This window comes from Pyxicephalus adspersus, chromosome 11 (assembly GCF_032062135.1).
Source record: "Pyxicephalus adspersus chromosome 11, UCB_Pads_2.0, whole genome shotgun sequence".
NCBI classification, from domain to species: Eukaryota; Metazoa; Chordata; class Amphibia; order Anura; family Pyxicephalidae; genus Pyxicephalus; species Pyxicephalus adspersus.
In genome coordinates, this window is record NC_092868.1 from 42,668,878 (window position 1) to 42,682,185 (window position 13,308).

Consider the following 13,308-nt stretch of genomic DNA (forward strand, 5'->3'; position numbering starts at 1 on the left):
AATATAAGATATTGTTTTTGTACAAATGGTGGTTTATGTAAAATGTTCTTTTTATATGCAAAATGCAAATGTTTCCAGATAATAAGCGACTGTCTCCAATTTTGTCCCAAAAAGTCTTGTGTTTTTTATTGTCTTTAGGTAAATGGCGTTTTAAATTTGGCAGGTACAGCCATTATGGGATGGGGACCTCTGAGCTACCCTGGTCATACTCTTTTGCTCAAAGAGGTGGAGTGTTTGGTTCCTGATTGGCAACCAGGGAACACAGTTGTCTTAATCCAAATTAAATGTTTTTTTATCAATACATTTTTGTTTTGCTTTTTTAGTCCCATAGCCTTCTGTCAGCTTTTAGGTAAACCAACATAGGCATGGCGTTGTTTTACTTGTCTCTACATGAAATTGAAGTCGACACACTTGCAGACGGTTGGATAGCCCGAGGCTCCTTGTCTTGTGTTTGCTACGTGTCAGAGTCTGCAAGCGGCACTCACCTTTTCTGCAGTGTTTGCGGGTGATGAGAATTACAGCTGTGAGCAGGAGAAGGAAGAGAAGAAGGGTTGCCAGGATGTATCCGAGCTGCTGGAAGAAATGCAGCCTGTTTTCCGGAATTATAACATTGATCACTTTGTTTTCCCGGATGATGGTGGAATCTGAGGGCATGAAAACAGCCGAATGGGGAAAATTTAACACAAGAATATTTTAATAAGCAAATCCAAGCAACAAGTGAAAATAGTCAGTGAGCTTCTAATATCATCCAGGAAACATTGCAACTGTGCTAAGGTCAGATAGTCCAAAATATTTACAGTAAAAGCTGAATTTCAAGTAAATTTATAACAAATACAAATAAGTACAGTTATTTGGCACATGTATAGGTAACCGGTGTAAGCACCATCTTGTACAGTACCATTCTCTACTTAAAATCTTATGACATTAAAGTCCTTTCCTATATACAGTAAATAATTTACAGTTAAGTGTTACTTAACAGGATGGAAGGGTCTGAAGCTGCCTTAAGCCAGTCTAGTTTTTGCTTGTCACAACACATTCAAAGGTAATGTGTGCTGAGACCATGCAGACTAAATAATTGAACAATTCTGAACTTGCACTTACACCCTCATTCACATCTGTAGCTATGGGCATTGTAAAGAAATTAATCTTCAAACGTCACAACACTAGCACTGAAACCTTTCCTAATACTTTCTATTGCACCATAACCTGACAGACTTCCAGCCCCCTAAAATAAACACAGGGCAGATATATATACGCTAATAGTTATTATTATTCAGTCCTGGACCAGATCCATTCCAGGTTTGCTGGATCACCCATGTTCACTGATGAAAGTGTATTCTCTCCAGACTTCATTAAATCAGGCTCATTGTGTGTAATACTTTACCTCTGGCTGGAGCTGCTGAAGTGTCCTTGACAGTTTTCTTTGGTTCTTCTTCCTTTGGAAGCTCTTTAGGGGGCTCCTTAGGAGGTTCTTTAGGTGGTTCCCTGGGTGGATCGTAGATCTTCAGATGAAAGATTCTCCGTTCATGGAGTCCACAGTAATGATGGTGGAGATGGCATGAGTAGGTTCCTTCATCTCCTTTTGTCAGGCCTGAGATATGAAGTGAAAAGTCTCCATGGGCGAACGCTGCATCTGTAATATTCATCTTTCTCCGGATGAAGAGAGGACCATATGACCGGCGCTCCCCAGAAGCATACATGTCAATCAATCGATCAGCTCTGTCATGTGGGATTCCTGGTGCTTGCCGATCCCAATGTACCACTTGTTGGTCTGCTTCACGATGGCGATCGGTCCACATATGATTCCAGTTCTCACAGGGCATTACAACGTCAGTGCCAATCAAAGCCACAATAACAACTTTTTCTCCATCCCAGTACATCTTTGCTCTACGTTCTGAAAGAGAAAGAAAGGTTTTCCATAATGCTAATTTTAAAATGTTGTCTCCAACTAATAATTCTAATCATAAAACCAACGTGCTAAACAATAACTTTACTGCAAACTGAAATTACAAAATAGCTTGTGGAGAAATAATTTTAATTATTGTGAACAGTCTGGCCTTCATGTTTCTAATGCCCCTGCAATGCTTATTGTTACCTGACTTAGTGGTGTTCAGCTGGACTCTGACGGTTTCATCCAAGTGACAGTAGTGATGATGGAGATTACAGGAATACAGACCCTGATCACTCGGTGAAACACCTTTTCATAGGTAATGATCCACAAAAAAAAAAGAACAGTTATTAATATCACACTAATGTTATGTTAGACTACAAATTATTATAAATGTATATTCAAATCTATTATAAAACATTAAGTGCAATGTACAAAGCTGGGAAAAGTATGAAAAATGCATATTGAAAGCTGAGCTACCATTTGAGCAGACTGTGAAGCTTTACAATACCCAAGTGGGTACCCTTAGGGGACAATTTGCACTTGATGTTGGTTGGGCTAATGCTAGTACTCCCTCCTGTTTACTTCCACAACAGATGAGGAAAGGGGAACAAAGCCCCACTAATCAGTTTTCCCATATTTGCTCTCTTTCGATCTTAAAAATATTCAATTGAAAGCATTTTGTATCATAGGTGCAACAAAAACCTAATAATTTTCCCAGAAACTTTGTGAACTCATAATTCTGTGTGCTTTCTTCCTCTGATCAAGGAAGGGTTATGGAGAGATAAGAAGGTTGGAGGTAAGGAAAGATGTGTTTTTTGTATTCCATCAGGAAGATTGTAGGCAGAGCAGACATCATGCCCCTGATTTATTAAAGCTCTCCAAGGCTGGAAAGGGATACACTTTAAACCTAAAAAACCTGGAATGGATTTGATCCAGGATTCAAAACATTTGCTAGCAAACAGCAAATCCATTCTTCAAAGTTGTTTGCAATTTCACCCAGCTTCACTGATAAAAGTGTATCTTCTCCAGCCTTGGAGAGCTTTAATAAATCAGGTCCCATGTGTGTCGTCATGTCATAGAGGAAGTTAGAAGTATACTATATTAGTGGCACACCACCAGTAACTTTTTTTGCGTGTTTAACCTTCTGGGCGGTTCATTTCTTTTGGATTTATATGTCTAAAAGTGGTACATGAATTTTTTTTTACAGTATAATAGTATGAGTATAATATAGTTTGAAACACATTTAAATCATGTCAAAATATTAAATAAAATAAATAATAATAAAAAAAATAATAATAAACTTTGACTTTTTGTATTCAATCCACTTTGATGGTGATAATATCTGTTCTTTAAAAAAAGCTCTCGCTAAAACACAGCACAAGAAATAGTGAATAGGAGGAGCGCTAGATTTAAAATGTAACAGTCTACAAGTTTCTCTGCATTATACATGTATGTTAGATATATAAAAAAAGAATAGATTATTTGTATACCATGCAGAAATATTTATACCTTTTATCACCAAAGAGAAATTGCCATCTCGGAAGGCACTTGCTGAGACCAGGATCCGGCCCTGGTTATATCCACTATATAAGCGTTGCTCTCCAGCAGAAAACATGTCCAGCACACGTTCTCCACGATACACCCCCTGACTGCTAATCAGGTCCCAATGTACAACACGTTGCCTATCTAGCAGGTTGTCCTGTGTCCATACCATGCGATAGCTCTGACACACCAGATGGGCCTCAGAGCCAACCTGTGCACTGATGTTATTTACAGACACCACCACACTATCTGGATTCTGCTGGCTGGCAGGCACTGTAAAAAGAAATATAGAAATGTCAAAAGCTTTAGTAATATAGATAAAGCGTATATAATAATATGTAGTTACCAACATAACGAGACATTAACAGCAACATATTTTATGTACAGGTAATCCCCGGGTTAAGGACTATTCCTAGATACGAACGCTTCCCTGCTCCCTCGTGTGCAGGACAGAGGCTTGGAGGGGGGCAGTTTGCATGATTTGCAGAAGAAATCTTTTGCTAAACTCAGAGCTGAGAGCTCTTCTGCAAGCTCTTTTAACTCTTTATTGACCAACACAAACTCTGCAATTGTTTCTTTTGCCTATCAAAGCACAGCTTGTACCAGAAGTTAATAAATGTTTAGGTTTCATAAAGTTTTTTTTTACTTTGTTTGTGATTAGCTCACAGTGAGGATTTTATACAGTAACTGACACTACTCTGCCTAATAATATGTTGAGACAAACATCTGTCCTAATTGCATTTAATAAAATAATGTACCTGTTCCAACTTACATACAAATTCAACTTAAGAACAAACCTACAGTCCTAACAGTCCCTATCTTGTATGTAACCTGGAAACTACCTGTATTGACTAATAAGGCTAAAAACTGAAAAACGTGGTCTGGCATTTGGCACCGGGTGCATTACCTTTGCCATTCAGTGCCAGCCATACTATTTTTAAGCAGGTGTCAATTTTATTTGTTTAAAAAGTTATCCACATTCTGAGAGCTTCAGGCTAAATAAAATATGTAGGTGGACGGGGGCACAGACAGCTGCATTGTAACTTACTTCCACAGTAACATCTTAATTTTCAATATTTTTTTGCTCTACAGATCAAAAGGTATTATGAACCTCGAGCAAACATTTGCATAATATATTTAATTTGTTTTTATAGTGCGAATGCCTCGATAATTGTATGAATATCACCATACCAGCCACATCTTTCTGGAAGGCAGCTTTCACGTATATAGAAACATGGAGCAGGTTAGGAGAAGCCACCAATATAATGAGCAGCTATCTTCTAACTAGAAGAAACTTTCCAGTCCTCAAAGAACTTGCAAGTTCTAAGACTCATCATAATTCTTGTCTGGCAATGACAGCAGTCATGTCATGTATATTATGTGTAGCAAATATTGCTTAAAAAAGAAAAAGATCAGGATCCACAGAGGAGTAAGGATCTGTAAAGATCTGTGGAAAACTGATGGATCCGTAGGAAAGTGAAGGACTAGAAAGCATTGGGCTGGTTAAAAAAGGAATCAGAAACAATCCATAGAACAGGGGAGAAAATTGAAAAATCTGTAATACAGTTAAATATTTTCAATGGTTTGTAGTAGAGTAAAGGAAATAAAATAAGGACAGAATGCAGGAATAAGGACACTGAATGATCAGGTAGAATGAAGAAACAAGAACAAGAATAAAGTATTGAAAAGAAAGCAGAAGAATTAATGATTGGGAATCACTGCAGTGTTCATAATCTTTTATCAGAAGCTCAAAGGTAAAAATATTGTTTTCTAGTACTAACATGTCTAGGACACCATAAATTGCTTATGTGGTCAACTGCTAATAGATTTTCAATTTGAAATATACATTCTTTACATTCTTTAAGTAGTTTAAGTTAATAATGAGTGCATTGTGTAATATTATTATTATTATTATTATTATTAATAATAATAATAATAATAATTGTGTACATTATCTTTGCACAAAAAGTATTTAAATAGATGCATAGGAAATATCTTCTGCAAAACATTTGCTGTAATATCTTCTTTAGAAATATGCTCAATTCTAATATCCCTCCTGGTTCTCTGGGAATGACTGGCAGTTATTTAGGTCAGGATGATTCCAGGGGTCTGAGCACACATTGGGCTTCTGTTTAATGCATGTACCCATAAATCCATGAAAATCATCAGAATAAAAGAGTGAACTGCACTAGAGGAGCAAAATACCTATCTAAAGACAAATAATCTAAATGGAAATTTAAAGAATGGACATTGGAAATATTACCATAAAACAGTGATAAAAGCGAACGTGCACTTTAAAAAACAGAGAGGTTACAGCTAGAACTTCACATTTCAGTGTTATGGAATGTAAGACTTGCAGGTGCCAGTGGCTGAATTTCCTATTATCATAGCTCTGCTAAATTCCAATATAATGTCTTCATTACTGGCTGGGAGACCAGAAAACTAAATTACAGAGGGAAGAAAAATAAGAGTCTTTAAATGTTTTAACATCTTGATAGTTCTCGAATTCTGTGTGCAAATCAGCCTTTTAAGAAACCCAGATAGAAAAAGCAAAAATAAATAAAGAGGACATGAAAGCCCCCTGGACAATTCAAAATTGAATTTGACCCATGGGGGAAGGGGATATACAAAAATCCTTAGATAAAAACATTCTTACATCAAATTCCAGGCAAAATGTTTTTCCAATTTTGGAAAGAGTATGAAAGGATTACAACGCGTGTTAAGTTTTATTAACATTTATGTCCCCATTCGGGGAGATTTCCCCACACTGCTTGTCTGTTTGACAATGACAGCAAATCAAAGGAATTATGGAGACATTGGGCTTGATTTATTAAAGCTCTCAAAGGCTGGAAAAAAATACACTTTCATCAGTGAACCTGGGTGATCCAGCAAACCTAGAATGGATCTGGTCTGAGATTCAAAACATTTGCTAGCAAATAGCAAATGACTTTGAAGAAATCTATTCCAGGTTTGCTGGATCACCCAGCTTCACTGATAAAAGTGTATCCTCTCCAGCCTTGAACAGCTTTGATAAATCAGACCCATTGGGCCTGATTTATTACAGCTTTCCGAGGCTGGAACTTGGGTAATTCATCAAACCTGTAATGGATTTCGTACAGGTCATTTGCTTTTGTTAGCAGATGTTTGCAGATTTTTTAAATCCTGGACTAGATCCATTCCAGGTTTGCTGAATCACCCAGGATCAATGATGAAAGGGTATATTCTCCAGACTTGGAGATCTATAAATAAATCTGGCCCGTTGAGAACACTAGAGATACCTTTTCATGTAAAATGTAAAGTTAGGATATTGTTGGGGTGTTCCTGATCATGTGCTACCTGTTTCTTAAGTCACCTAGATGGGAAGTATAGATTAACACTCCAGAATTTTCAGGGCTGGCATTGCCCTATAAAGGTTGTAGCCTGTCCCAATTTATCCAAACTTTAAAAAAAAGTTATGGCATGAGTTGGGTTTTAGGTCCATTTTGGGGATGTTGGTCCATTTTGTGCTTTAAGACACATCATTCAACAGTGTTCCTTATTTCTGTAGCAGTTTCCGTTGATTAATAGACCACTTTGATAGCTTAGCTTCCAACTAATTTGCAATTTTTTGATCATACAAACTTTTTTACAATTGGTTAAGGCATGCAGTATGTTTTATAGACGTACTTACCCGAGTAGAAATGAGCAAGTCGACCTGAAAAAAAAGGAAAGATAAAAATATTAATTTTTTGTTAGACAGAGGTAACATGCAGAGATCATGGTATGTTCAGATGCTTCCTATACAGACTGCCCTAACTATGCTTCCTGCTTTTCTTTCCATCTTTATTCTGGGTCAAAATACACATTTTAGACTATGGGGCTGGCTTAGAGATGACAATCATTTAAATCCTGGTGCCTGCTATTTTCTTGCTTGTGTTCCTATAAATCTGATACAGATCAGCCCTTTTGCACCCTTTTACTTTTTGATTGGCTACAAAGTTACAATGTTGCACTCTTTGAAATCTTTGAAAGCAAGGTCAGCCACTGCAGTACTTTTTAATGATAACAGGAATAAGAATTCTTCTTATATTATAACTATATATTGAGACCTGGTAGAAATGTTTTCATGTGGACTTAAAACCAACCAATCACCAAAATTTTTACTTTTTACATAAAAAGAAGGACTACAGGACCCAGTCGAGGACATCCCTGGAGGGATCTGTAGAAGTAAAGGTAAGTGTAATTTATTTTGGGTTTAATTCTGCTTTAAACTGCATACATGTGTTACATTTCTACCACTGATAATACTCTCCCTTGATATGCACTACATCTTTGCAATACACCCAAATGTAACCATATTTTGCTTTGCTCTAAAAAATGTTTAAAAAAAGTCAGTGGGCTCCAAACTTTTTGTGGTGAGATAACAACATCCCCCAGTAGTGAAATCCTGGCATTTGAATCGTCAACTCTGCCTGAATTCTCCTTTTCTGGACTACAGAACTCTTTTTTCACAGTAAAAAATTCTAGCTGATTTGACTCTCAATTGGGATGATTTCCTAACATAGTTAAATAAATGGTGTAGTTAAAAGGAGCAAACTCATGCATGCAATTGAGTAATTCAGAGTAAACTGGGATTAGCTGTTCACCTTACTGGACATTTAAAGTAAGTAGATGACTTTACATAATTTTGAAAACCAGCTTCACAGTGTGTTTAGGTAAAAGGCTCCCAGGAGATGTAGATCTGGCTACATGCCTACGTTATTAGGGAAAAGGTTTCCAATTGCTGTCACAACAAGCATCTTTACAAGACAGATTATAACATTACAGGAGTTTTTAAGAGCTGGAACACACTCTAGAGGGGGAGAAGTGGGGAGGGGGGGGGGTAACTTTGGGTCACAAAGCCATATCCATAAAGACATGGTTTAGTATGGAGAAACTCAAGTGGCCTGCACAGATCCCTGACCACAACCCAACTGAACACCTTTGGGATGAATTGGAATGCCATATAGTACACCTTCCAAAGTCAGAATCCTGTTTGCTGTGGTGTTTCATATGGGAAAGTTGCACTGTTTAAACTTTAGTTTCCATCTCAGAGCTGTGGCTGGATTCCAAATAAATGTTTGGATTTGGTCACAGTATTGCAAAAGCAAAGAGAGAAATGTATAAGATTTGTTCCTTCTCTATAGCGGCTGCTCTGTAATTATAATTTCATTGGCTTTATCTGCAAAATGCTTACACTGCTGTATTACAAGCTTCCAGAACACCAACATATAATAACACAGCGGTAACTTGTTATTAAAGCTATTCAATGTGGCTACTGCACAGCTTAAATGATGTGGATGGCTCTTAAAAGGACATAAAGTGGAGCATTACAATCACATCAAAATACTAGGTACACACTAAATCCAATTTCAGCCTAATTTACCTAAACATATTGTACTTTCTACTGCCATTGTTTCTTTTAAAGATTTCTTTTCTCAGTGTGACCTGAGGAGCTGCAAAAGCTGCAAAAGCACAAAGACAAAGTTTAATTATTTTGTTCCTGCTGCTCTCATTACACCTTAATGCTTTGTGCACACTTTAGATGAATATCTTGATTATTCGTCTTAAGGTAAAAGATTTCAGACATCGCATGACCTGTGGACGGACCATGTGCTTTGCTGTAGGTGGGTTTTCCTATCAGTTTGTCATTGTCTAATGCTGATTTGAAATCGCCATTATTGAGCTAGTAGTACTAGGCTCCTAAGTTATGATGCACGATGGATGAACATCTAATGATGATGGACATCACTGATCCATTGGTCATAAAGACTTCAATGGGCAAATCCTCCAATTACGCATGGCACAACAGTGGTAACATTTGGTAATTAAACTAAAAACATGGGTGGGCATCCTTTTAGACCCCAAAAGTCTTGTCTTATGTTGCATGAAAACTGTGAATTTGAAAGGCATGTCAAGGCCATACCTGCAGTGTCATCTACTTTGATCAGAGAACCAAAAGAATTTATATTTTTCCAAAAAAAAAAAAAAATCTTAATATTTTTTTGTTAAGATACTCCACAATGTGGCTAAAGTAGAGCAATTCTTGATTTTCATTGGAGCCAGAGTCTGGGATAGAGTGAAACACCAACTGAAAATTAGCTCAGTCTACACACCTCTTGCTACGCTTTGGGGAAATCCAGAGTTCCCCCTAGGCTTACTGCCTCACTGATTTGCTTGGTGGGTTACTCACTGTTTTTTCCGTGCGGGGACCTTATTTCAGGTAAGCCACCTGGTCCAAAATAGACAATTACCAGTCTCAGAGGCTTTCCGCTACTCCCAACTGAGTTCCTTTATATGTTCCAAAATGTCCCAAAGTGCCCCCCCCCCCCCCATTGCAAAACGCCTTTGAGAGTACTTGTAAATCTTTGGGTGACTTAGTGGGAAAGATTTTAATTTTTTACTCAGCACTCTTTGCCCCCTTCTTTAAACTACTCTAAATGCAAGCCTGGGAAAGTGACTTGGCCAAAACTTGGGAGTTGCAGGAGTGGATCGAGATAGCTCGCAACATTTCTAAGGTTTCACTCAATGTTCATTTTGTTGAAATGAACTATAAGGGTATGTTACATTGGTATCTGGTCCCAACTAAGTTGGCTAAATGCTTCCCTGGCTCCACTTCCCTCTGTTTTAGAGGCTGTGGTGGACATGGTGATATGGAACATATTTGGTGGTCTTGCCCGGTGGCTCTAGAATTCTGGAAGAAGGTGTTTCATCTCCATTCTTCCAATATACAATCCCCCTTCCCTATCAGCCCGATATGTGCCCTGCTGAGTAAAATTGATATACCATTGCCTAAATACACCAATTATGTAACTGCATGCTGCTGGCTGGAAGAACTACCCTGGCCGGAGCTTGGAAGTCCCCTTCAATATGATGACTCTTCTATCGGCTAAACTTAATTGGATTATGGTAAATGATAAACTCATCTGCTTGGTTAAAGATTTGTGTGAGCTTACCTGGGACCCATGAATCTTGCACAATTCCTCATCTCAAACTCTTCCCTGTAGTTGACACCTCCACCCCCTCTCACTTCCCCCACTCTCCTTCCACACTTTTTATTATCTCTTACCCAAGATAAACTATTTAGTTTTGCTGGTTCACATCTTATTGCAGAGTATACATTTTCTGCTTAACTTGTGTTTATGTATGGTTACATCACTTCTTAATCTCTTTATTATTGTTATAATACTATGAATATCTTCTTGTCCTTTATTTACTTGTTAATTTGTTAAATATGAAAAAAGTTTAATAAAAACTAATTTAAATAAATGGGAGGTGAAGGGCAAGAATTATGAATAGAGCTACAGGCTGCTTTTTGCATTACACAGCACGCATGATTTTAAGGGAAGACCAGGCACTGTATAACTTTAATGTCTAGAATCTGACAAAAATAGCATTTTGAATGGACTATACCTTTAAACTGTATCCAATGGTTATATGCAGACATTTCTAAGGATTGTCTAATCTATCTGAAGAAGGATCCTAGATAAGCAGCAGCATCTGTGGGACCCATGCTGGTTTCCTGCCTTGTACTACTGTAAACATTCTTCCGATGAAATCATGGGACCACATGGACCTTTACAGTTAAACAAAAAAACTCATGTTTTCCCATCAAGAAAAATCATGTGAATACATGAAAACATTTCCAGTTACTTCTAAATTCATTATCAATTATTTTTACAGGTGGTCATTTTTTTAAAAGTAAATTTAAAGCCCAACCAGCCAAGTTTATATGCCCTTCTGGGGAGGATTATATTTATGTCCTGGAGACACAACTATATGTGAGAGAAAATCTCTTTAAAGGGAAATCACTTTTTGGGCTTTGTTCTTACCTATGTTTTTCTTCTTTTGGTTTTCCCCCTGGCAGTTCCCAGGTAGCAGACAGCCTGCCAGTTACTGATCAGCTGCCATCTAATGGGCAGCTGGTGGGTAACTGTGAACTGATTTCAACTGCCCTTGTCACTACACCATAGTGCAAATCCTGCTTGCAGTGTCCAGGTGCGGTTGAACTGCTTTACATCCACCAATGAGAATAATTGTCATTGGATCAGATTTCCCAAATTGAAGTTTTCCCTTCACTCTCTGTTCCAGTGAAAATGATAACATTTTGGATTTCCAATCACTTTTTGTCCATGCAACAGATATCTCCAAAATACAGACAGAATTTAAAACCCTTCCAAACAAAAAAAAATTGTTACATATGCTTAAAATCGCTGATAATCTGCAACCCACATCTTGTTGGTGAACAGGGTCTTTTCTTTTTCCGTCCATGTACACACAGTTACAGACACTTGCATAACATTGGCACTCCATATAACCTCTAAAGAGCGGTTTGTGATTCATACCTCCAGCTGTAATGAAGATAAACACCTACTGTCGGTAACTGGAGTTTGTTCCACCAGCAGCCCGAGTTATGAGATAAACATTTTAAATTGAGAACAGATGGCCATAAAAACTGCTGCTTATAGACCATGGTTTTATTGCCTGCCTCTTGGTTTTGCAGTAAACCTTAAAATTTCTTTGTACCCTCCTCCCAACAATCATTCTCCCTTTACTACAGGACAGAAGCTTTCTCAGTCCTTCTCTTATGTTCCCTATTTCTTAACACATCCAGGTGGACTAACATGAAAATATACAGTTCCTTTTGTGACAAATTTTTTTTGTAAAAGCTACTATTCATGAGCAATTTGTTGCTAGCTTTGCACTTGACTGACTAATCAGTTTGATTTTCTGATTGGTAATCAATCAATCGAATGGAAGACCCAAAACGTTGATCACATTTCCACAAAATTAAGTCCTGATTGTTTTCTCCTTACAAAGAGTGATCAGAATCTTGCAGCCATTTGTTTGTACTTTTTATTTCTATTGAGATTTACCAACGCACCTGATTGATTCATAACTAACCCGAAAATTAGTCAGTCCGTTGTGAGAGTTCTGGAGGTTAAACTTCAGATTCACAATAGATCTGATTTTTCCAGATTGAAACTAATCAAAAGTACAAAAACAAAATCTGCCAGATCTACCAGTCCTACAGGAGATCTCCAAAACTGGACACAAACCTTATTTAGAATATAGTTTCAAGTTCTACAGATCTTACTTGCAAAGAGATATTGTTAAAACAAGTCTTGATATGGGCAACAAAAATGGTGAAGGACTGAGGGATAGGATCAGAAGAGATTATAGGAACCTGATATGTACAGTCTTAAGAAAAGAAGAGTAAGGTTGGACATACGTAACTGAAGTCTTTAAATACATTACACCCATTTTTACTTATTATTCAAATAAGATGTTACTAAGGCTGAGGAGGACAGAATTTTCAATATGAAGGTTGGATGAAGAACACCAACATTTTTTTAGTTTCTTCTTGTTAAGAAAAAGGATGACATATGGGAAATAGATACAGATCCTTGGACTTGATCATATCTAATGGGAAGAAAAAATTAATCAAGGACAAGTTTCAATTTTAACAGTGTTAACATCCAACCTGGTTGGATAAGGAACCACGATAATCTTTAATGTTGATCTATCCAATGCTACATACACCATTTATATAACCTTTCCAGGTCAGACCTTTAGTGGGTTTATATAACATCACACACAATCTGGGGTTTATACAGGCTCTGGTTGCTCATGCCTTTACATTGGAAAAATGATATGTTGTGTTTTGGCTAACCTATACTGAAAGAAATCCATGAAACTGACAACGCTTCCCTTCTCTAACACAGAGCAGTGTATTGTGATTTCTGTTCTCACTTATTATGTTACATTACACTGGCATTTTCCTATTGTGCATGCTGCTTACACTGTCACTCCAGTGCTTCTTTGCTTAACCTTCCTCTTCTACCCTGTTATTTTCA

General features: G+C 37.4%; 1 protein-coding gene across 2 annotated transcripts in view; it reads right to left on the reverse strand.

Moving 5' to 3' along the window:
* Positions 1–13,308, reverse strand: part of MXRA8 (matrix remodeling associated 8) — a 29,209-nt gene that overhangs the window by 7,886 nt on the left and 8,015 nt on the right. Inside the window, exons 1-6 of one of the 2 annotated variants that reach the window (XM_072425361.1) lie at positions 10,865–10,971; positions 7,104–7,127; positions 3,401–3,706; positions 2,096–2,197; positions 1,385–1,894; positions 486–644 (exon numbers count right to left, since the gene is read on the reverse strand). In XM_072425361.1, the coding sequence (XP_072281462.1) occupies positions 486–644; positions 1,385–1,894; positions 2,096–2,197; positions 3,401–3,706; positions 7,104–7,127; positions 10,865–10,898 (1,135 nt within the window). In that variant the 5' untranslated portion in view covers positions 10,899–10,971. Of the gene's footprint in view, positions 1–485; positions 645–1,384; positions 1,895–2,095; positions 2,198–3,400; positions 3,707–7,103; positions 7,128–10,864; positions 10,972–13,308 lie in introns of those variants that run through there. The other variant, XM_072425360.1, reaches the window with a different exon arrangement.